Here is a 25,173-nt window from a genome sequence, read left to right on the forward strand (position 1 = left end):
TTAAGAAACAAAAATGTATATTACATATTGATAAAAAAAGTCACTTCATCAAGAAGATATAATTTATGCACCAACAGAGCCCCCCACAAAATATATGAAGCAAACATTGATAGAATTAAAAACTGGATAGATCTATAAGAATTGTTAGAAACTTCAATATTTCACTGTCAAAAAATGGATAAAACCTTTAGACAGAAGATCAATGAGGAAACAGAAGACTTGAATAACACTATAAACAAACTAGACCTAATGGACATATATAAAACACTCCACCCAACAACAATAAAATATACGTTTCTCAAGGGCGCAAGGCACATTCTCCAGAATAGACCATATGTTAGGCCACAAAACAATTTTCAGTACATTTTAAAAGACTGAAATCATACTAAGTATCTTCTCTGACCACAATGGAATGAAGCTAGAAATCAATAACAAACGGAAAAGTGGAAAATTCACTTGTGGCATATTAAATGTGGCAATTAAACAACACACTCTTTAAAAACCAATAGGTCAAAGAAGAAAGTATAAGGAAAATTTCAAAATATATGATCCAGCAATTCTACTCCAAGGTATGTATATATCTGGAGTATATATTTTCAAAATATTAAAAAAGCAACTCAAAGAGAAACTTGTATATCAGTGTTTATTGCAGCATATTCATAATAACCAAAAGGTGGAAATAGCTCAAGTGTTCATCAACAGATGAATGGATAACAAAAATATGGCATACATATACAATAGAATATTATTTAGACATAAAAAGGAATGAAATTCTGATACATGCTATAACATGGATGAATCCTGAAAACATATTAAACAAAATAAGCCAGGCACAAAAGAACAAATATTGTATGATTCCACTTATAAGAAGCAGAATAGGTAAATTCATATCGAAATTGAGTAGATTAGAGCTTACCAGGAGCTGATGGGGAGAGAGGAATAGGGAGTTATTACTTACTGGTTAGAGTTCCTCTCTGGAGTGATGAAAAAGTTTTGAAGATAATGGTGATGGCTGCGCAACGTGAATGTAATTAATGACACTGAAGCTGTACATTTAAAAATGGTTAAAATGATAAATTTTATGTTATATATATTATTTAAACATTTTTAATAACAATTTTATTATGGTAAAATATACATATATATTACCACAATAAAAAATTTAATGTATTAAGATTTGTTTTTTCTGAGGGAAAATTCACAAGAATTTTAAAGAGAATCTTACAGAGTAAAAACATTACTTGCTTTGTTGTTATGAGCACATGTACTTATGAGCCAATCATACATTTGCACAGCTTTAGATCTCGAAATGTACCATTCATCTGCCCTTCTACCAAGAAGACTGCAGCGTGTTTATCAAGGTAAAAAAATGAACAAGCTTTAATGATTCTCTTCTGACAAGTTAAACAGAAGAAAAATATAGGATATAGGCTGTTAAAACTTTACTTTGAGAGGCTATCTCAGCAAGTAATCTAAATAAGTGTATGATGGTATATTCATTGCTTTTTGAAAATAGTTAGATGGCTGTGTAATTTTTAGTGAAAGAGCAAGGTAGCACTGAATGTTAAGAATCCCAAGCGTTAATATCTGAATATTTCTCTCAAAAGAAATCTATTACTGGGGAAAGTGGCTAAATAGGTTAATTTGTCAGATGAATTATTCAAATAACCACTAGAATATACCACAGGGAAAAAGACAAACCCTCAAGGAAGGAGAAAACAGGACAAGATGAAAGTAGTACAAAATGTTGAGAAACATATGGATGAGATATAAAACCACAACAGAGAACAGAACAAGAAACAAGCAGAACAAAATTTTGAAAGCTGAAAAAGCATATGCATGGACTGGCAGACTCAAGAAAGGCAAATCAAGCCAGCAGTGGAGAAAGATGAGAATCAACCCAATTCACCTCTCACAATTGCCAGTCGGCAGATGCAGTACCTCAGGGGGTACTGGACAGTGGCTAAAATAATGAGAACCTGATGAAAACTATTTGGAGGTTATATTCCTGATACCCCGTTCCCAACTCCCCACCACTGCTTGTCTGGCCCTCCCCCACACCAGCTAAAGTCCAGAGGTTTATTCTCTAGAGCAGTTAAAGCAGTTTTCTGGACTGCAGGCACTGGGTACTAAGCCAAAATTGTATGTGTGGGAGGGGATGGACAGGATGGCCATAAAAATGTAGAGTGCCAGAAAGCCTGTTCTTCTCCAATATGGCAACTGGAACACTAGCAGACAGACCCTTAGCCTCCAGGAAGGAAACTGGAAACCTCTACTCTGGAGAATCTGACCAAAGCAAGATATTCATGTGGAGGAGCCCACCCAAAAAAAGCCCACCCAGATAACCCTAAAGCAAACCCCTTCCACAAGTCCAAGGCTTCTAATCAGCTTTATAGTCCACTGTATGTCTACCATAAGTAGACAGCCAAGGATTGCCAGATGTCCTAGAAAAGCCTAAAACATAGAAAAAGAAATAAATACATGAGAAGAAATTTGGAGTTAACAGATTCTACAGAAAAACAATTTCAAAAGAAAGAACATAGGGACTTCCCTGGTGGTCCAGTGGTAAAGAATCCACCTTCCAATGCAGGGGACGTGGGTTCAATCCCTGCTCAGGGAACTAAGATCCCAAATGCCATGGGGCAACTAAGCCCGTGCTCCACAACTACTGAGCTCGTGTGCCTTAATGAGAGTCCACGTGCCACAAACTACAGAGCCCACGCACCACAACTACGGAGTCCACAGGCCCTGGACCCTGTGCCACAACTAGAGAGAAGCCCGCACACTGCCAACGAAAGATCCGCATGTCTCAACGAAGATCCTGTGTGCTACAACTAAGACCCAACACAGCCAAAAAAAATAAAGATAAATAAATACTAAAAACAAACACAAACACTATCACGAACATCCTCAATGGTAACAGAACAAATCCATAGACAAGAATATAAAATAAGAACTGAGTACTATATAAGAAAAGGAACTTTCAGAAATCATAAAGGGATCTTGAGATCTAAAAATATAGCAAAGAGTTGGAAGACTGAATCAAAGAGCTAAAGAAGAGATGGAGAGAGGGTAGGAAAACAGAGATCCAATCCAACATCAAAATATCAGTTCCAGAAAGAGAGAAGCAGAGGAGAGGAAATCAATGAACACTGAAAGTTTCCCAGAACTGAAAGATATGAGCTATCGCATGGAAAGAGTTCATCAAACACCTAAGATAATGAATAAAAATAGACCCACACCAAGGCACATCGCTGCGAAACTGCACTACCCTGAGAACCAAGGTATTCTACAAAGCTTTCAAGTCACATTCAAAGAGCAGAAATCAAAATGGTTTTGGATTTCTCAACACAACTGGAAATAAGACAATGAAGCAATACCTTCAAAATTCTGAAGGAAAATTATCTCCCACCCAGAATTTTATAAAATATTAATCAAATATGATAGATATGCAAGGTCAAAAAATTTACCTATATATTGATACTTTCTCTAGAAGCTAACAAAGGGTGTGCTTCACCAAAATGGAAAACAATAAAGCCAATAAAATGGAAAACAAAAAAATCCAGAAAACAGATCAGCACAGGAGAAGAGTAAATGCAAATCCCAAAAGCTTAGGCACAAGAACATAGATTTAAGCAGAATGATTCAAGAGACAGGTTAATGGTTACACTCATCAAGATCAGTGCTAGTACTGTACTCTTAAACTTGAGGAACTGCGCATGCCCAGGTGAAACTGGTCCTAATTATCTGTAGGTTGGTCTTTACCATGTATGATTACATGCCAGCTTTCCATTCCATCTCAGCTACAAGGATCAGCAAAGACACTCACATCACCCTACGGAAGTACTGTCTTGACCTACTCCTTTGAGCTAGAATTTAATTCCTCATGGACTGAGAACCAGTAAATACAAAGAAGTCTACTCCCTCTGACCACATTTTTGTCAGACCATCAATTAGGCAGTGCACACTATAGGCCCTTCCAGATACCCTCTGGTGAGCCTTCTATTTAACAGGACTCACTCGTGACCTTAGCCACGAACTTCCTCAAAAGTGACTTTTGTAAACTCTCATGGAAGCTGAAGCCAGACTATGACCCCAAGACTTCATTATGCTCTCCCTGAAGCTTTCATGTAATAATGACAATGTTGCCCTTTAATACCTGCCAACAGATTTTTCAGAAGTAAATATATTGTTTAAGAGTGTATGTATATGTAATAAAATAAAAGAAATGCAAAGGAATGATTAACACAAAGTCAGGATAGTGCCTACATCTGTAAGAGGGGAGGGATGCAATTACAACACACAAGAGTCTTCTTAGATTCTAGTAAATGCTCTATTTCTTGACCTTCTTAGATATTACAAATGTTTCACTTCTTAACCTGATGGTGGGTATATGAATGCTCATTTTATTATTACTCTTTAAATCATATGCTTTTTGAATTTATAATTTACTTCACAAATTTAAAAAATCATCCTATCCACTTCCTTGCTCAGATTCCAAGCTCAATGAAGACCATTCTGGTAACAGTTTGACTCTATTGTAGCTTTGCCTCCATTAAGAGAATGGACATCAGACCACCTGGCATGTACATTTTTCTTTTTAAAGTAATAAACTGGTGTGCTAATTTTTAAAATAATATTCATAAAATAATGAATGTTTGGTTGATTTAATGACTATGTCCTTATATATGAGATTAAATTCGTTTCTAAATAAATCCTCTGAGAGTCAGTATATCCTCTGCAAGTAACCAAACTCATTCTCAGATCAGGAATTTTTCGATGCTTCAATTTCATCCCATATTGCAGCTTCAATTTTTGAAGTGTCATATTCCCTCATCATATCAAACTCAAGCCATGGCTGACTCCACTTCTGGGCTTCCTTCATTTGCTCTTCAGTTAAACAAAGGTCAAATCTGATCCCCTTAATATTAAATTTTGGACGTTCCCAGCGTTTGGACCACGGCTTGGGCTTCATTTTTACTTTCAGCTAAGGAAGATATAAGGAAAGGAACAAATTAGGCTGACAGTTGCAAGCAAAAATTCTTCTAAAAGTTTTCTTTAAGATGATTCTTAGTTTATACTTGAACTTCCAGTTCCAAATGTACAACTTATACCTGATTAACAGGAACTTCTTGGCTAGGTTCTTGTGCTATTGGCTGCATATTCATATCAAAAGTGCTGTATTCAGGAAGGGCGTCTCGCAAGTATAGCAAGCTATCATCCAGCCGTTTCTGTAATTTGACTACTTGGATCTCCTGGATTCGAGGATTATAAAGTTCAAAGCAAATCTCAACACCTAAAAGAGAAGAAAACATATTCTTATAATCTAAATTCAGATTCCTGCATACACCTCATACTATAAAAAAGCTATTTCATGAAGGAATTAGCTCAGGGTTTTGCATGTAGGAAATGTGATATAAATTTGTAATCTTTAAAATGAAGATTATTGAAAGAAATAGAAATGAACAAATCCATGTAGATTAAAAAATGAGAAAACCTGAATTAGAATGATAAAGTCTAAAGAAAACTGTCTTCTATAAATATATTGAGCCATTTATCTCCTCGATTTTGATAGTATTAAATTAGTTGGAAGTTTGAACAATTCTTCACTTTGCTATGTTCTTGTTTATTTCCCAATTACTTAAATAAAACTCTATCTTCGACATTTTGACTCTTATCTTCTACATTTTGAGCAACAGAATTAATGATGCAAAAAGACTAAGTACATTTTTAAATTCTAACTTTGATTTAGAAGTCCTCTTAAGATGGCCTAGGTTTGTTAACACTCTGGAGCCCTCCACAGGAGAAACAGCTTTGAGTGTTTCCAAGATGCTGACATAAAAGGTTAATATATATCATCTGTATCATCAAACATTTAAAAGGAAGAGTGTATTCTGAGGTTTCCTGGAATAATCCCAAGAGAAATAGAAATAGTAAAACATATGATCAACGTTAACATCAAGTGTTTAATATCAGGATTTAATCCAGTATCCACTGTACATCTATTCTGTTATAGGCACTGATTTAGGAGCTGTGCCTATAGCAAAATCAAAATAGGTAAAATCCTTCTCTTCTCATAAAGTCTACATTCTAGTGGATGACAAATGATAAATAAACCAACAAGGTACTTTCATATAGTGAAGACAATACAGGGTGATGACATTGTGACTGGGGAGGGGGCAAATTTATGTATGTATGTATGTATGCATGCATGCCACACCGCATGGCTTGAGGGATCTTAGTTTCCTGACTAGGAATCGAACTTGGGCCCCTGGCAGTGAGAGCACTGGGTCCTAACCAGTGGACCACCAGGGAATTCCCAGGGGCAACTTTAAATAGTATAGTCAGGGAAAGCCTCTCAGAAAAGATAACATTTAAGTTGATACTATAAAGAGCCAAGAATGCTCCAGGCAGAAAGAACAGCAAATGCAGAGGCTCTGGGGTCTTAACAAACCTGCCATGTTGGAAAAACTAGAAAAAGGTCCATTTGGCTGGAGCAAAGTAACTTGGTGGGCCAGGAAAGTAAGCCAGAGATACTGCACAGCTGCAGGCAGGAGATGATGGTGGCATGGACAAGAGTGGTAGCAATGGAGATGGAGAAATGGGCAAAATTGGGATAAAAGTTTTGGAAATTAAGCCATGAAAACTTGCTGATTGACTGGATGTGTGAAAGAGAATAACTAAAAATAGCTCCTAAGTTTTGGGTTTAAATAAATGGGTGTGGAGTGGTAGAACTTATGGAAATAGAAAAAACTGTTAAAAGAACACATTGTGAAGGAAACAAAGAGTTCTGTTTTGAACTTGTTTTATGCTTATAAGGTGCCCAAATGCAGATGTCAAATAGGTAGTTGTATGTGCAAATTTGGAACAAGGAAAGGGTCAGTCCCTGACACATAAATCTGGGAAGTTAATACCACATGGATGGTATTTAAAGCCAATGGACTAGAAAGAATCATCAAAGTAGGAAGTATCAATGGGGAAGGTACAGGCAGGCCACAAACAGTCAAAATGTTAATGGTAGAAAATAGCAAGAGAGAACTAATACTTTTGAGTATTCTGTGTCCAGTACTTCATATAGAACATCACAATAAACTGACCACAACCCTGGGAGGTAGAAACTATTATCTCAATTTTAAAGAAAAAAAATCATCTCAGGTCTACCACACCTTTGCTCCTGCCTTTCTATTACAAGATTTCTCCAAGTACACAACCTGATTGTTGGCCCAAGTTTCTGTAATCAAGTTCTGCTGAGTTCCTACATGCACAGCACCACAGGTCATTATAGGATAAGGAAGACAGCAACGATTCTCACATGTTCAATTTCTTTCAATATACTACTTCACTGTTGGGGACCATGAAGCACACAACTTTAAGTATGAAAAATGTACTGTTCCTGCCAATTTTTTTGTCTTTATTTCTTAAAAAAAGTTTTTTTTAGTTTTATTCATGTTTATTTTATTGAAGTATAGTTGCTATACAATATTACATGTTACAAGTATATAATATAGTGATTCACAATTTTTAAAAGTTATACTCCATTTATAGTTACTATAAAATATTGGCTATATTCCCCATGCTGTACAATATATCCTTGTAGCTTATTTTATACATAACAGTTTGTACCTCTTAATCCCCTATCCCTATATCATCACTCTCCTCTTCCCACTCCCCACTGGCAACCACTGGTTTGTTCTCTATACCTGTGAGTCTGCTTCTTTTTTGTTATATTCACTAGTTTGTTGTATTCTTAGGTTCCACATAGAAGTGATAACATACAGTACTAGTCTTTCTCCATCTGACTTATTTCACTTAGCATAATACCCTCCAAGTCCATCCATGTTCCTGCCATTTTGATTCATAATTTTTCTAGAATTTTACCACCCCTATCTTATTGACATAGCAAATGTAATTTTGCGTTTTAAAAAATTCCTCCAATTCTTATAAAACTAACAATTGTGGTGATTGTTGTAATATAAAGCAAAATGGGGGCCATTCATTTTAGGAGAAAGTTAACTTGCAAGGACATCATTATGCTTATCTTAATGTTTTCAAGGGTTATTTGCTCCTAAAATGAATGCCCCCATACTGCTTTATAGTCACTTGTCTCCTCCTTTGATGTTGCCATGATTTGGAAAGTCTACTTCTAATGGTTGTTGTCCCTGTAACAAAAGAAGCCTTCAGGAGAAAGCAAAGCACCAACTGTATGTACTCAGCAACCTCAATTCTCATACCATTCTTAGGCCACAGGCTCCCTGTCATCCCTCCAAGCTCCCTTTCACTTTCAAGTTCCAGATGTCTTCACCCAGGATGCAGAAAATAAAAAAGACTCCTGAGATAACATTTTCCAGAAAATCAAAATAATGAAATGAAGCCTACCTTGTCCTTCAATAGTATTCCTAAGGATAAAAGTAGCTCCAAGTCCTGTTCCTGATCTCTGGATGCAAATTCCCAGAAACTGGCTGGTTTTTCCATTGGCATATGGGTCAGCAGTAGTAACACGAAGAATGCTTCCTCCAAATTCAAAAGAAAAGTGAACTTTTACATGAGACGCAGAATCAAACAACAGCATTTCCAGGTAACTTCAAAGTTCCTAAATATTTTAATATAATATTAGGAATAAGTACCTCATATGGGCAAAACACAGATAGGTGAAAAACAATTTTCTCTTTGTCGAGAAAACTAACCCTCCAACCACTAATAATAAAAGCATCCAGCTCTTACTGACCAACATAGAACTCTGGAATGTGGAGTATTTTTCTCCTTTCTAACATATCTTTTCTTTCTATTTGAAATTTCAGAGGATTTGTTCTTCCCCTTGGAGGAATGAATTCAGGACTCAAGAACCTGTGAAAAATATAGAGTAAAATAAATTAAAAGCAAACTTAAAAGACCACTAAAAAAGAAACCATTGCTTTACCAAAAAAAGTGAAAGATTAGGATGCTGACATGTTTTATTCTTCCTTCTCTAAATAAGAAAAGTCCATCTTATTTCTAAAACTGTTGTCAATTCTCATGAAAATAGCTAACAATTTCTGAGTACTCACCCGGCATTGTGTTAAAAGCTTTATTAAACATCTATAGCATAACTTAATCCCTACAACAACAAGGTGAGTTTGGTGTCATCATCTCCTTATTACAGATGAAGAAAATGAAGCTTGGAGACAGTAAACAACGGACCTACTACTACATTAGCTATAAACTTATCAAGCCAAGATTAACAGACTTATTACTACATTAGCTATAAACTTATCATGTCTGTCAGATTCCAAAGCCTGTGACCCACAGGCCTCACGCTGAGTTGTACATGTTATAGTAAATTATGTTGGAAAAGATATAAACATATAAATCATCAATTGTAAACTAGCTTTAAAAATAATCTCCCTATTAGCCAACTGATTTTAAAGTCGTTATGAAATATCTAATCTGTAGAAAAGTATAAATGATATTACAATGAAAATATATGTCCCTGTCACCCACCTCAAGGAATAAATTAACAATGTAGTTGAAGCCCCTGTGCACCCCTCCCTACCCCCATAGTTAATTACTGTGGGGTAATTAACTAAATTTTGTGTGATGATTATTCCTATGAATTTCTTCCTTTTCCTCAATTTCCTACTTTAAAATGTTTCAAACCTACCAAAAAGATGAAATAGTAATACAATGAACACCCATATATACTTCACCTAATTTCACCTACTGCCAACATTTTGCCGTATTTGCTTTACATGTACATATAATTTTTTTCCAGAACCATTTGAAAATGTCAAACAGCAAGCCATTTCATCCCTCAAACTTTAGAAGGCTTCTGCTAAGAATAAGGACTTTCTCTTACATTTATCACAATACTTTTATGACACCTAAGAACTTCAGCATTAATTCAGTAGTATAATCTAATACAGTTCATATTTAAATGTACCTAATTCGTCCTGGAAAAGGTCTTTTATAGCTGTTTGTTGCTCAATCCAAGCTACAATCAAGCTTCACATATTATGTCTGGTTGTTAGTCTCTTAAACTAGTACTCTTCCCCATATTTGCATTTTTGTAACATTGACTTTTTTGAAGAGTCAAAGCTGATCATCTTATAAACCATCCCTGGATCTGAATTTGTTTACTGTTTCCACATACCTAGACCAAGGATATACATTTTTGGTAAAAATATTACAGAGGTGATGATGTGATCTTCTTATTCCAACACATCAGGAGACACATAATGTCAGCTTGAATGGCTACTGGGAAAACTAGGTTTGACTGCTCGTGAAAGTAGAGAATTTCCCCTGTATATTTTTTTGTACTTTACATATGTATGTATGTCTGGGCAATACAAAAATGCTACCATACTTGTCAATTCTTCTGCGGGTTGCTTTTTTCACACATCATAGTTGAAGTTCATCCATGTTAACTCTAGTTCATTCATGTTTCACTGCTGTATAATAGTCCATTATGAGAATGTATTTGCTCATTCACCTACTGAAGGATATCTAGGCTGCTTCTAAACTTTTATTACAAACATTACTTTTGTGTTCATTTTTGTACATCTCTCCTTGTACATATTACTTTCCTTAAGTTGTATACTGTCTGGGTGGGAAGGTACAGACAACCTCAAACTTACAAAATTTTGTCAAATTGTTTCCCAAAGTAGTTACTCCTATTTAACTGAATTATATTGTGTTGCCATTTAAGAGAAATATTCCTTTTCCACCTTAAAAAAAAAAGTTGTACTGAGAAATCTTTTCTGAATCTCTAGGTTCCATAAATTCAAGTTTATTTCAACTTAGAACCACAGGATATTGTAAACATTAAACACAAATACATATGCAGAGAAAATCGAATCGACAATATAGAGCCCTTTCATAAAGCCTAAGTCACACCAATTTTCCCCCCTAAAATTCGCTTTTTAATAAGGTTATACAATTCTACAGAAACAGTTTCTGCAAATTCTAGATCATCTAAATTTACACGTACCTACGAAGTTACCACTGCCTGCTTAAGTGAACCAGGCTTTTAAGCACACTGTTTTGAAGAGCAAATTTCAGAAACAAATTGGTAGAAATTTTTACCACCGTATCGCTTTTACAGGGACACTAAAACACAGTTAGTTAGGAAACTAAAACAGGGTGAGTTCTGGCCAATCCATTTCACCTAAGGAGAAAAGATCCGTTCCTTAACGTCAACAGGTAAAATACAATGTATTTCACAGAAAAATTCTCGATACGGGCCAAAGAGCCTCAAATCTGGGGAATCCCTACTTGAAATTCTAATATGACTGCAGAGAAAGTTCAATGCCGGCTTGGGAGAAGCGAGGAAGTCAAACCTGAGTTTGGTGCGCTTCACGCATACATGAATCCTGCACACAAGTTCTTATCTGGGAGACCCCAGGATAAGACCCGTTTCAGACCTCGGAAGCAACTACAGGTTCTAGAGCGCACAGACCCAAAAGGCAGGAATCGCGTCCAGGTCGGGGCTCTCACCTGCTTTCCCGGCGCTGGGGACGGCGCTTGTCCACGATAATCGGTTTCGGCGGTGGCTGGAACGCGCCGGGCTCAGAAGGTCCAGTGATCTGCCGCCGGCTCGGCCCCACGAGGGCCTCTGCGGAAACGCACCACAGAGGTCAAGACTGCTCGCGCCAGCCCAGAGCTCCCGCGAAACCTTTAAATCGCCCCCAATGCGCGGTCCCACGAAAGGCCTCCTCCCATGTCGCCCCTGACTTCCAGAATCGCCTCCCCCTAGCCTGACCCTAAGCTCCTTCTGTCGCCGGCTAGCAAGCCCCGCTGCACTTACGACAGGCGACAGAGACTGGCGCAGGGCGCAGAGCCCAGGCGCATCGAAAGGTCCAGCCCAGGGCCATTGCAGCCCGGCAGCCCCTGGCAATGGAGGCCGCCATGCTTGCTCCCTCAGTCGAGACTACAACTCCCAGTAATCAGTGCGACAAGGTCGCGGTCACCTGAGCCAGATGGCGCCTGCTAAGGGACAAAATAGCCAAGTCTTTCTCCACCCACCCCACCCCCACTCCCCACAAGGGCCCGGATGTCTTAGGGAAAGTGCACTGTATTTCTCTAGTTCTCTTCATGTGCCAAGTTATATCACTCTACGGGAGTGTTCTCTCAGCCTAGAAAGATTTCCTCCCTCTTTGAATCAACTCTACCTTCAATTTCTCAGGCAAGACTTCAGTATGTCAAAATTCTCATTATAGGCTCTCATTCTGCCATTAGCAGCTCTGATGTCATTTGCAATTTTAATTTTTAGTTTAACTTAATTTTTAATTACTTGTGTAATTATTGGATTAGCGTCTAACTCCGCCATTATACTGTAAGCTCCTGAGGGCATGGAGTTTGTCTTTTGCTCACCATTTTCTCTCAGCATCTAGCTGGTCCTCACTCTTTGTTGAATGCAAAAAAAGGAAAAGAAAATGGTTCCTGACAGAAGGGGTGGCAAAGTCCCTGAGACTACAGAGAGCATTACTCCCTTGAGGAGCTAAACTTGAGTTTGGGCTGAGCAACTGTAGGTAGGGATTATATTACCTTGAAAACTGGGTTCACATTTTGTTCGGTGTTGAGACGAGACACAACCAAGCCAATATCAGAAGGAAGGATGTATTACTTACAGCAAGTAAGGGGAACACCTGGGATCTTTCCCAAAGCAGTGTCTCCCTGCACAGCAAATTTGAAGAAATCTTAAGCTAAGGGAACATGCATATTCATGAAGGGGTTGGGCCATATACGCATATTCATGAAGGGGCTTGAAAAGGAGAATCCAGCATAGAATGTTGCAGCTGAAAGCTAGCTAAAGCAGTTTTAGTCTCCATTATTTTATGCTCTACTCACTTTCTTTCACTTGCCTCCCACAAGTGATTTCTTTTCCTAGTTAATTGCTTTTACAAATGATTACTTATTAGTTAGTGTTATATTGTGCACCTGGTATTTTTCCTCCTTTGAAACACTCCTGAACACTCCCTTCCATTGTGAGCATTCTTCTGTTGTGGAAGGGGGACCCCTTCCAGGGCTCTTGTCTAACACTCAGAAATGAATTGTGGAGGAGACAGGTGCTGACAAAGCAAGAAACTTTATTGAGAAGGGGCACCTGGGCAGAGAGCAGCAGAGTAAGGGAACCCAGGAGAGTGCTTTGCCACGTCTTGCAGTCTCAGGTTTTGTGGTAATGGGGTTAATTTCTGGGTTGTCTCTGGCCAATCAGTGTAACTCAGGGTCCTTCTTGGTGGCACATGCATCATTCAGCCAAGATGGATTCAGTGAGGATTCTGGGAGGTTGGCAGGACATATGGACTGGAGTCTCCTCTCTCCTTTTGACCTTTCCCAAATCCTTTCAGTTGGTGGTAGCTTGTTAGTTCCGCATTCCTTACCAGGACCTCCTGTTGTAAGATAACGTATGCAAGTGGTTACTATTGTGCCTGGCCAGGGTGGGTAGTTTTGGTCAGTGGTTCCCCTAACAACTCCCCACTGAGAGACTTCATACTCAAGATACTTCTTGGGAATTGGGGCAGTGGTTTCTTTCTTCTGTAACTACTTCCTGCTGAGAGTGGGCGTAGTCCTGCCTAGTAGAGTAGAAGTCTCTCTCTACCTGATCTAAATCAAGTTATCCCATGTCTGAAACCAGCTTCCACCCTTGTAGTAACAACAATTTATCCTGAAACTGTTGGACCCTGTAGGAGATAAACCTTGTAAGCAGTTGAAACACACAGGGGCCAAACAGGATTGTCATCACTGGGCCCAGAAAAGGAAGGCAAAATTTGGGGTGAGGGCTGCAGGGTGTGTGACTTTCTTCTGATTGGTTGGTGGTGAGGTAACAGGGTGATGCTCCAGGAATCTTGCACTCAGCCTGAAGTTACCATCCTCCACTTGGTTGGGGGCCCCAGTTCTGCAGAAGAACTCAAAGATATTGTTATGTATACTACTTGAGGAGGAACCAGGACCCTGCCCCAAGGCTGCATTTTTGTTTCTTGACTGCTCCTCCTTTCTGCATTCCCTCCCTTCCCTGTAGTAATGGTTTGAATCTGCCCTTTGGAACGCACGGAAGGTCAAGGAAGCTGAATGAAGCCTATTTCCTAAAAACAAGAAACAAGGGACACAGAAAGGTTTTTGTATCCAAGGGGGACCCACAGGGTCCTGCTCAGTTTCAAGATCACAAAATGGCTTAAGCCCAAAATGTCTTCTCTTATGTCAAAAAGCTGTAACTGGTTCTTTTTCTCTGGGGACCCCCTACCCTATCTGCTTCCAATAGGTGGCAAAACTAAAAAGGTAAATTGTAAGTCTTGTTAAGAAATTTGAAATTTGTACTCTCAGCAATGGTGTGCCACTGGAAGGATTTCACACTCAGAGTTGTCATGGTCCGAATGCAGGTTGGAAAAGAATTTCTAGACACAAGGAAGAATGAAAAGAAGATAGAATTTATTAGAGGGAAGGGTCACTGCCAGAACAGCAGGCCAACTTCCTGATAGCCAGGGGGAGTTGACCCTGAGCAAGGGTTTCTGGTCTGTTTTTATAGCCAGGGAAAAAGAGAACCTGGGAATCATCTGCTGATTGGGCAGGTATGTATACTTACAATGTGCAGAGCGTGAGAAGAATGGGACAAATACCTTTCCTTATTTGGGATGGGAAAGGGACAGGGCATGCTGCTTGGGAGGGCTTTGGGACATTGTAATGGTCGCAATGTGACATAGTGATAAGAGTCCTGTAACTCTTTGTTCCAGCAATATTGGCCCTTTGACTTTATCTTGTTCTTTGTCCTTGGAGCATCACAAGAGTGAGATGATTACTTAGTTACTTATTGGTCATTCCAGTTGAATTAATGTCCCAAAGTACCTCAAACTCAATGTGTCCATATTGAATACACTATGTTCACCTCCAAACTTCCTCCCCAGTGTTAGCTATCTCAAGGAATGGCTTCAAAATCCAATCTGTTGCTTAAAGCCAAAAATCTCATTGTCATTTCTGATTCCTTTATGTCTCTCCCTAGGAAAAGTTCCTAAAACTACACCTGGCACCATCAACTATCTCAAATATCTTAAACTTTCTCATCCTCCCATCCATATTGCTAATCCAGGTTACCATCCTTTCTCCTCAGGATCACTGCAAACCACTGCAACTGTCTTCTCATTGGTCTTCCTGCCTCCAGTTCCCTTCAGTCGTTCTCCACATAAAAACCAAAAAGATGGCTCAGAAATGCATACCTAGTCCTTGTTTATTCCCAGTTTAAAGCCATCCACAGTTTTCAGTTGACAGATAAAAAGTCAAATTCTCAAAGAAAGTGAGCCATGTTCTGAGGACAGAATTCAAAGTACTGCGAGGAGGGACAAAGTCTTCTTTTAACTCCAGCTTCCTTGATTAGAACAGAATTTAACTTATAATAGCAAGGAATTACACAATCAAAGTTTCAGATTAGCTAATTTTAGTCTCTCTCTGCCCACCCAAAAAGGATACTTCAAACTTTTAAGAGAAGTAAAAAGGGAGGAGAGACAAAGATAATTGTGACTGGTAGCCATGTTCAGAGATCAGGCTTGTCTTATTCACTTGCATTTTACCTCAGAAGATAAAGACGGAGAGATGGGCTAGGGCCACTGGTCCTAGAGAGATTAGCAGATTGAGCTGCTACAGAAGAACGGGAGGGTGGGAGTTGGAGGAATACATGATGTGTGAGCAGAATCCCATGCCTACTGTTAGGTATATGAGAAGATAAATAGGGAAATCACTGTAGCATACCAACTATGGAAAGAGATGGCTGCAGGGATCAGTCCTAGACTACCCAGTATTATTTTTTACTAGAAAACTGAATTTCACTAAGATTTGAGGAATACTAGCTTGAGAAGTATGTTTTATCTGAAAGAAAATATTCATAAAATGTAATGACTTAGACTTCTACTTTCTTTTTAGGTATTTGTTTATAGACACATATCAATGCATTTTAATCAACGTTACCTAGAGAATCATGGAAGGAAAATAACAATTTGCTAGAGACGAATTATTTCTAACTGTATAATAATGTTGATTGGTTTGTTATCACAGAAGTAACACATACTTGAAGGAACTGGGATTTGATTTCCCCCTGCCTACAAGTGAATAAGTTGTTTTTGTCTCATAAACATTGGTAGAAGACATGAGACTCCTGAGACAAAGGACTTTATTACTGATGGCACAAAAAGTAAGCAGCATGAGCATCAGCATGTTTGCAAACATCTCCTTTGCCCTCAAACCCCACATGTTGACACCATGGGCACAGATGCAGTGGGTTTCCTTCACAGCTGAGGAACACTGAACTTAGTAAATCCTTTGCTTTTATAGCAAGCAGTAAACAAGCCTGTGCTTTGTCCTGGTGAGACATGGACATTAACCCCTCAAGGTTGCTCATTGTAAACTCAATCTTGAGAAATGGTCTGGATAGCATACCCACTAAGACACGTAGGAGCTCAAGAGACCCATGGAAAACTCTCTCCCAATAATACTTCATCTAGGAAATATGAAAAAAAAATAACAAGGAAAATCTACCTCCTAAACTTTGAGAAGGGTTTATGGACGGCCACGGGAATCACACTTAAAGTTCAGGTGCTAAAAGTTTTGAAACTGGGACACAAATACTCCTGTTAGGTACACCTAAAACCTCTCACACATTCTCGACCTCACGGTTTGGGATTGGGATTACTCTCTCAGGGGGGTCACTGAGGGGCCCCCATTTCCCAAATTCTCAAAGACAATCCTTCAGGTGTCCCAGAGATGGTGCTAATGTCCTCCATCTTTGAACATGGTGAGAGTTTCCTCACAGAGCCTGTCCACTTCTAAGCCCTAGCCTCTTCCCCGGTATGCTGTAAAACCTGAGCAAGTCACAGAAGAGGCTTGGAATGCAGAGCATGTAGACTATCAGTGTGCTGGATCCTCAAGGCCACAGGCAGCCTTGGCTGGAGAAGCATGTAACACAGCGGTCTGTATGGATTAGTGGGATGTTTCCCACAGAGGCTACTAATCCATATGGATATACGCCAGGAGTGGTTTCCAAACCTGGCTGTTCCCTCCCAGTCTCTTGTATTGGATTTTTATCTGTACCTGTTTCCTGGCTTGCTGGGTATTCCCATACAATCTCCCACAGGGATCTCAAATTCAATGTGTTCCTAATTGACTTAATCATTTCCTACCTATCCAGATCTGCTCCTGCTCCTGCATTTCTATCTTGATGGATGAAATACTAAGCCACCCCACTGCCCAAGGTACAACCTTGGGAATCTTGATTGACTCCTCCATCTTGCTTATCCTGGATCATCCATCTAAGACCAACTCTTGTTGATTTTACTACATAAATATTCCTTATACCTATTCTTTCCCCTGAATTATTTGCCACTTCTCTGGCTCAGCTCTCCATCATTTCTCCAGTAGATTTGCAATATCTTCCTTACTAATCTCTCTTCCAGGGATTCTCAAAGGAGATGCTATTGGCATTTTGAGAAAGACAGTTGTGCATTTGTGCAAGATGTTTCCAGCATCCAATGATTGCATGCATGAAATGTCAGTAGTGCCCCCTAGTTGTAAGAACCAACCTCTCCTCCCAAAAGTGGTGCTAGAAAGGAGTTAATGCTGATCAGAGACCCAGGGATATCAAGGGGCAAAGTAGAGTCACAGGAACCATCAGGGCTGACCTGAGCCTAATCTGAAGCCAGGAACCTGTGTCCCTGATGGGGCTCCTAGGGTAGAAATGTGGTTCCCCGTGGGGTGTAGATCCAGCAGGCACTGAATCTCTACTCCATACCTCGTCCTTCTTTAATTGTCTTCTCTTTCAAATTTTCCTCTTCTTACTCTACACATTAACCTCAGGATTGTTTTCACTTGCAAGATCCAAATGTCATGTAAATGCCAATTTCTACCAAACTTGAATCTCTAGCCAAGGTATCTCTTTTGACCTTGAAATTTTGTATATATTGAAATTTAGTATATAAAAAGGGTGGCTATTCAAATCAGTTCAGAAAAGTAAATTATTCAAAAAGTTGTCTCCATACATACAGAGAAAAGTTTAGATCCTTAACCAATTATAGAAGTATGTTCCTGATGGTTAAAGAAATTGATAGAAAAATTATAAAGTCATAGAAGAAATATTAAAGGAATGTATGTTTGAAGATTCCAGTTTGATGATGACATAGGAAGATCCTGAATTCACCTCTTCCCACATACGCACTGAGGCTATAGCTACATATGGAACAATTTCCTCTGGAAAAAACATAAAGGCTGGTTAAGCAACAACTACACACTGGTAAATCAGAAGAAAACCACATTGAAGTGGGTAGGAGAGGCTGGGATACAATCTCATTATAAACTTCATCCCCAGTTTATAACTCACAATCAAGAGGGAATTCAAAACCTGGAGCTTCTCTCTGAAGAGGGAAGGATTTGAACCCTATATTGGGTGCCCCAAATTTTAAGACCTGCACCAGAGAGATGAGCCCCCAAAACATCTAGCTTTGAAAAACAGTAGGACTCGCTTCCACAAGACTGTAGTGATCTGAGAAACGGGTCTTCAAGAACTCACCTGCTCCAAGGGCCCAGGGCAGAAGCAGCCTATCCCACCCAAACTAAGAGTCTACTAGAACATTCTACCAGGATGCTGGGTTGGAGACTGGTGGGCACTATCTTCGCTGTCTCCCTCTATCTTGCTATAGCTGGGTGGGTGGTTGGGAGAAAGGGGTGACGTTGGTCAAAGATCACAAACTTTCAGTCACAAAATTAAAAGAAAAAAAAAACAGGCATGTAAAATTCACATAAAAGAAAAATGAAAAACTATGAGAGAGATCGATAAACCCAACCACAGGTGTACCTCATTTTACTGTGCTTTGCTTCACTGTGCTTCACAGATACTGCAGTTTTTACAGATTGAAGGGTTGTAGCAACCCTGCACTGAGCAAGTCTATCAATGCCATTTTTCTAACATCATTTGCGCACTTTGTGTCTCCGTGTCACATTTTGGTAATTCTCGCAATATTTCAAACCTTCCACCAGCAAAAGAATTATGACTTGCTGAAGGATCAGATGATGGTTAGCATTTTTTGTCTACAAAGTATTTCTTAATTAAGGCATGTACATTGTTTTCTTAGACATAATGCTATTGCACACTTAATAGACTACAATATACTGTAAACATAACTTTTATATGCACTGGGAAACCAAAATATTCGTGTGACTCACTTTATTGCAATATTCACTATTCTGTGATGGTCTGGAGCCAAATTTGTAGTATCTATGAGGTACGCCTTTATATCAGTACTGATACGAATAACAGAAGTAATCATAAACAAAAGTAAAGAGTAGTTATAACCAAGGACTAATATCCAGAATATACAAAGAAATCATACATATAAAATAACACACATACTTCATTATTGAACTGTAGAGAATATATTAATAAGCATTCACAGAAGAAAATAATATAAATGACCATGAAATATGAAAACAATTTCCATCTAGTTTGTAATCAGGGGAATTAAAATTAGAGCAACAGTTAAGATTATTTCTTCAGAGAGAGAATATAAATGGAGACAGGTATTACTCCACACATTGTTTTTGTTTTTGTTTTGCGGTACGCGGGCCTCTCACTGCTGTGGCCTCTCCCTTTGCGGAGCACAGGCTCCGGATGCGCACGCTCAGCGGCCATGGCTCACGGGCCCAGCCGCTCCGCGGCATGTGGGATTCTCCCGGACGGGGGCACGAACCCCCATCCCCTGCATCGGCAGGCGGACTCTCAACCACTGCGCCACCAGGGAAGCCCTACACACATTGTTAACAGGGTTTAAGATTTCAGTACTGAGGTAACAGGAAATTTGGCAGTATCTTGGAACTTAAAGTATACATACTCTTTGACTCAATAATTCCACATCTTATCTACTCCTAAGGAAAACTCACACATATGCACAACACACACAAAAATGTTCATTGCAGAAATGCTTGTTATAACAAAGAATGGAAAGAAACTTGATGGTTAAGTATAGTGTGACAAATCAACAGCTAAATATACTGTGGTTTGTTCTATCCTAAGACATTACATAACAGATTTAAAAATCACTTACACTACTGGGCATATATCCTGAGAAAACCATAATTCAAAAAGAGTCATGTACCAAAATGCTCATTGCAGCTCTATTTACAATAGCCAGGAGATGGAAACAACCTAAGTGTCCATCATCGGATGAATGGATAAAGAAGATGTGGCACATATATACAATGGAATATTACTCAGCCATAAAAAGAAACGAAATTGAGCTATTTGTAATGAGGTGGATAGACCTAGAGTCTGTCATACAGAGTGAAGTAAGTTAGAAAGAGAAAGACAAATACTGTATGTTAACACATATATATGGAATTTAAGAAAAAAATAGTCATGAAGAACCTAGGGGTAAGACAGGAATAAAGACACAGACCTACTAGAGAATGGACTTGAGGATATGAGGAGGGGGAAGGGTAAACTGTGACAAAGCGAGAGAGATGCATGGACATATATACACTACCAAACATAAGGTAGATAGCTAGTGGGAAGCAGCCGCATAGCACAGGGAGATCAGCTCGGTGCTTTGTGACCACCTGGAAGGGTGGGAGGGAGGGAGATGCAAGAGGGAAGAGATATGGGAACATATGTATATATATAACTGATTCCCTTTGTTATAAAGCAGAAACTAACACACCATTGTAAAGCAATTATACTCCAACAAAGATGTAAAAAAAAAAAAAAGTAAAGCAATATTGAGAACTCCCTGGTGGTCCAGTGGTTAGGACTCTGCCCTTTCACTGCTGAGCGCTGGGGTTCAATCCCTGGTCAGGGAACTAAGATCTCCCCCAAAAAAGAAAAAAAAGCAAAGCAGTGTCATGCAGTTATATAAAAAATAAGCAGAGTGAAAAGAACTGCTTGCCTTATAACGGAAAGGAAATATTTGGTAACATTTAGTAAAGGGTGAGTAGCCATGAAGGAGTTAAACTGTTAACCTTTTTTTTTTTTGAAAACAAGGAGTCCTAACCACTGAACTGCCAGGGAATTCCCACCTTTAACGTTCTGAGAGTTTTCTTACAATACACACCCGTAATATTACCATAAGAAAATTAAAAGAATATACCCGATGTCACCCCTCCCCTTTCCTCTTCAGTAAAGGAAACAAACCGTGAGGATGAAGAACAAAACATAAGCAATTACATCAGAAATGAATCCTTCAGCTTGAGTTTTCTCCCTTTTATCCTTCCCAAAGGAAAAAAAGAACAATCAAGAGCAAGCAGTACGCCCACCAGGTGGCACTACTGGCCAGCTTCACACTCAGAAAAAAGCACTACAGCTCATTAGGATTTTTGAAGCCTGACGCTATTTAGAAACACTTCTCTGGTAACATACAATAGAAATGGTCCCTGAAAGTGTAGTCTTAAGATTCTGCCATTTGCCTTTGTTGAGATTAGGAAGTTTATTCCTATTTTGTTGATGGACAGATTTCTCCCACTCCCCACCCAACAGTCGTTCAGAAGAATATATTTCTTATAATAATTACATTCCGCAAATTTAACAAAGCACTTTGAAATCCATTAAGTAATATTTCTCAAAGAAAGCATAATTCACAAAGTTCTTAATTAGCTAGTACCATACAACTACCCAATAAGAAGTGATTATCATCCAACGGATAATGGCCTCTAACCCTGTAGCTATTCAACACACAAGAACCAGCTTCCCAGTTGGTGCGGGGCTCCTCTCTGTGATGAGGATACTAGAAAGTTGATGCTACCTATACTGGAATAAACCAGATATGGCTTAAGTGTAGATTTGAGGTTATTTTTAATCCTGCTTTGTGTCAGGGGTTCAGTGTCAATGGAGATTTTTAATGCTCAAAACAGCAATAATTATGTTGTATCATTGTGCTTCTTAGATATCTAAATGGAAGTGGTGAGTTGGCAGTTTATATAAGTCCCAGGTACAATAAAATCATCTGAGCTAGAGGTAGGGTCCTTGTATGGCTATTAGCATAAATGATGCCATCTTGGGCCATAGAGTTCCTCCTGTCCTTCCACTGACCCTACCCAGGACTGTACTATGTGGCAAATCACTTCTCTGTTATTAAGGGCTTTGTAGTTAATACATATTATTTAATAATCATTAGGACTAGGTTGCCTCTATGCTCTGTTAGTCCCCAAACAATGATGAAGACCTTTGCTGATGTAATCCTGGCACCCATGAGACTAGTTACCCATTCATAAATGTTGACTTAGGAATTCATATCCTGTTTCCAAGCATGTACCCCCATACACTAGGTTAACTATAAAATTGTCCCAATGGCCCTTTGGTGGTGCAGAGTGCATTTGTTAAGGCTTTCAGATCGTCATCTGCCTGATCCCACCCGGTGAGTACGTTACCCTATAGTAAACTGATCCATTGATTATATGGAGCTGCCTGCCTCGTTTTTCAATCTCGAGATGCCTTCTCAGTTTTGTGGGCACTTTTTGTTCCCTCCCTCCACCAGCCCTCTTCTGAGGAAGTACAAATAAATACAAGCATTAGAGTAATATTAATTGAGATATTAATTGATGTTTTTCTCCTCTGTGTATTGTCCTTTATTTATTTTTTTTTCTGAACTTTCCCTCAACCATCTCCATCCCAGAAGTTGGTCCAGTTTAATTGTCTCAGGGAAGAAGAGCAATAGCAGAAAACACCCTGCTGGTCTCTGGCTAAAGCTCATATTCACTAAGGAGATTAAGTGAGATGTAAACACCACAATAGAGGGAGTGCCTTTAAACCTAAAACCATAATTAAGACTTCCTTTGGGTGGGGTGGGGCTGGGAGGAAGTTGGGAGTAGGAAGATTCCAGAAAGGAATGGTTATAGCCTCCCAGTGGTGGTTCCCAATTCTGAAGCCCAGAGCATTGGATGGGTCCTGAAGAGAGGGTCTATGCATGATGCTAACTGGGCAGAGTTCTTGGGTAAGTGGGGAGAGCAAAGGGCATTCAGACTCCAGAGAGATCTTAGAGGACCCAAGGCCAGTGAACAAGCAGTGATATCAGAGAGATGGAACAGAGCTGTGGGGTGTGGAGGGATGAACCAAAATATATTGGAATTAAATTTCTACTCTTCCTATGGAAAGTGGCATTCCTGGTGGTCGTGAGGCTCCAAATAGAAACTGAAGTAAATCTAGATGAAGTTATATTTCATTTATATGAGTCTGAGGACAGAGATTCCTCCCTGAAACACAGATTCATCTTGTTTTCTTATCAATACTACGCAGTAATGCAGAAATTAATACTAGACAGTAATACAGCAGAAATGAAGAGTAGGAGAAAGAATCTTGAGACAGTGATGAGAGAGAACAGATAGCCGTAATGACCAGTTTGATGTGGGGGCTAAAGGAGAAGGAGGCAGCATCTGCAATGAGCCCCAGGTTTCTTGCTTGAGGCCTTGGGGGTAGAAGTTGAGGCCATTTACTAGGACATGGAAGACATGAGCAAGGGAGTCGTTGTGAGCCTGGGAGACTTGGGGAAGTCACGTAATTCTCTCTCCTACTCTGTGGCCTCATCTCTAAAATGGGGGCAGTGTTGCATACCATAGGGCCCCACTCATTTCACAAAGACCTGTTAGAGTGCTGTGAGCTAGAGTTGATAACTGAGATGCTAACAGTTGAAAAATACAACAGTTGATGGGGAACATTAGACTGGAAGGAAACTTAAAGAACGAAATGTTCCCCATCTCTCTAAGTGAATAGATCAGAGCCAGAGACACCCCTTCTAGTTTGACACTGCTACTTAGTATCCACATCATGGCCCACCTTTACTGGGCCTCTGTCCCCTGTAAAATGAGGACCACATGTGGTCCCACCTCTAACTTAAGCAGGGGCAGGACATGAGGAGGAAAGGAACAGGGACTTCAGATGATGGTTACTACTGATTGATCTGTCTTCAGAAGCATCGCAGCAGCATGCAGGATGAGTATGGAGCTATGTCAGTGCCCAGAGAAGACTGGATGCTGAAGAAGGACAGAAGCAGGAGGGACATGAGATGTGGGGGAGGAGTTGGTGCCTTGTAGATGGCTGGGGAATTGTTGTGGGGGAAGGAGAGCAGAGAACATCTGTGACCTAGGAGAATCAGGGTGGTTCAGGCCTGGGACTGCCACATCAGCCCCCTACCTGGGCCCTGGAGAGCATTACCAGGCTTAAGGTAGCCCCAGGATGGCAGTATCCTTTGAGAGCTGGGCAGAGGACTCATAAGGCAGGTCCTCACCACAGGGTCCTCAGTGTAGAGAGGAAAAGAGAAAGAGAGAAGATCATTGGCTTCAACGATCTCTGAACTCAACAACACTCATTCTCGTCCTGAACTACTTCCTCTTCTGGCTAAATGTCACAGTGGAGGCACTAGACTTTTCTCCCAAACAACTGGCAGGCCCTTGAGGGTAGGGACTCTAGTTTCTCCTCCTTCTCTGGCTTCCAAAGCCCCAGCAAAGCATGGCAAAGAGAGAGTACCATGTAAAGATTCAAGTCTCACTCAAATAGTTAGAAAGGCTAGTTTGTGTAATAATAAAAATTCAGGAGGGAGGGGCAGTCACAGAAAGTGGAAAAAAAAGTAGTGGTTTTCTCATATAATGCGCGTCCTTGAGGAAAAGGGCTGACCTCAATCCTGAGACACTGCTGCACCTTCGTAATGATTCATGGAAGGAAAACAGCTATCAAAAATGCTGTATAGAAGGAGGTCAAGATTGCGGAGGAGTAGGAAGAGGTGGAGTTTATCTCTCCCCACAAATGCATCAAGAATACATCTACGAAGTGAATGATTCTCACAGAGCACCAGCTGAACACTAGCAGGGGACCTCGAACACCTAAAATGACATGAAAGATCCCTGTATAACTGGGTGGGATGAAAGAAAGAAGAAAGGAAAAAGAAGAGAAGAGGAAGCAGGACAGGACCTGTTCCCATGGGTGGGGGTAGCTGAAGGAGAGGAGAGGTCCCTCCAACCATGGAAGTCCCCTCACTGGTGGCGAAATCAATTGGGACAGAAGGGGAGGTTTGGGGGCTATCAGAGGAGAGTGAAGCAACTGGGCTGTGGGTGCAGGCAGGACAGACTGAGACTTACACAGACAGTCCGTGCCACAGCCCTGCACCTCCCAGCCTGAAACGTGTGTCTGTCAGTGAAGATGGGGGCTGGGTGCTGGAACCTGGGGTTTGGAGAGCAAACCCGGGAAGA

The 25,173-nt window shown here is 39.9% G+C and overlaps 1 protein-coding gene and 1 non-coding gene across 2 annotated transcripts; both read right to left on the reverse strand.

Moving 5' to 3' along the window:
* Positions 1–624: 624 nt before the first annotated feature.
* Positions 625–11,897, reverse strand: MRPL19 (mitochondrial ribosomal protein L19). The gene is made up of 6 exons (XM_030877694.2): positions 11,780–11,897; positions 11,470–11,587; positions 8,726–8,844; positions 8,377–8,511; positions 5,115–5,296; positions 625–4,987 (listed from the first exon to the last, which is right to left on the reverse strand). Exons 1-6 carry the CDS (start codon positions 11,880–11,882, stop codon positions 4,766–4,768), a joined length of 879 nt encoding a protein of 292 aa, XP_030733554.1. The 5' UTR covers positions 11,883–11,897; the 3' UTR covers positions 625–4,765.
* Positions 11,898–21,174: 9,277 nt separating this feature from the next.
* LOC115864228 (small nucleolar RNA U3) lies at positions 21,175–21,385 on the reverse strand. The gene has a single exon (XR_004043863.2). It is a non-coding gene; the product is annotated as a small nucleolar RNA U3 (small nucleolar RNA).
* Positions 21,386–25,173: the final 3,788 nt, after the last annotated feature.

This window comes from Globicephala melas, chromosome 12 (assembly GCF_963455315.2).
Source record: "Globicephala melas chromosome 12, mGloMel1.2, whole genome shotgun sequence".
Taxonomy (NCBI): Eukaryota; Metazoa; Chordata; class Mammalia; order Artiodactyla; family Delphinidae; genus Globicephala; species Globicephala melas.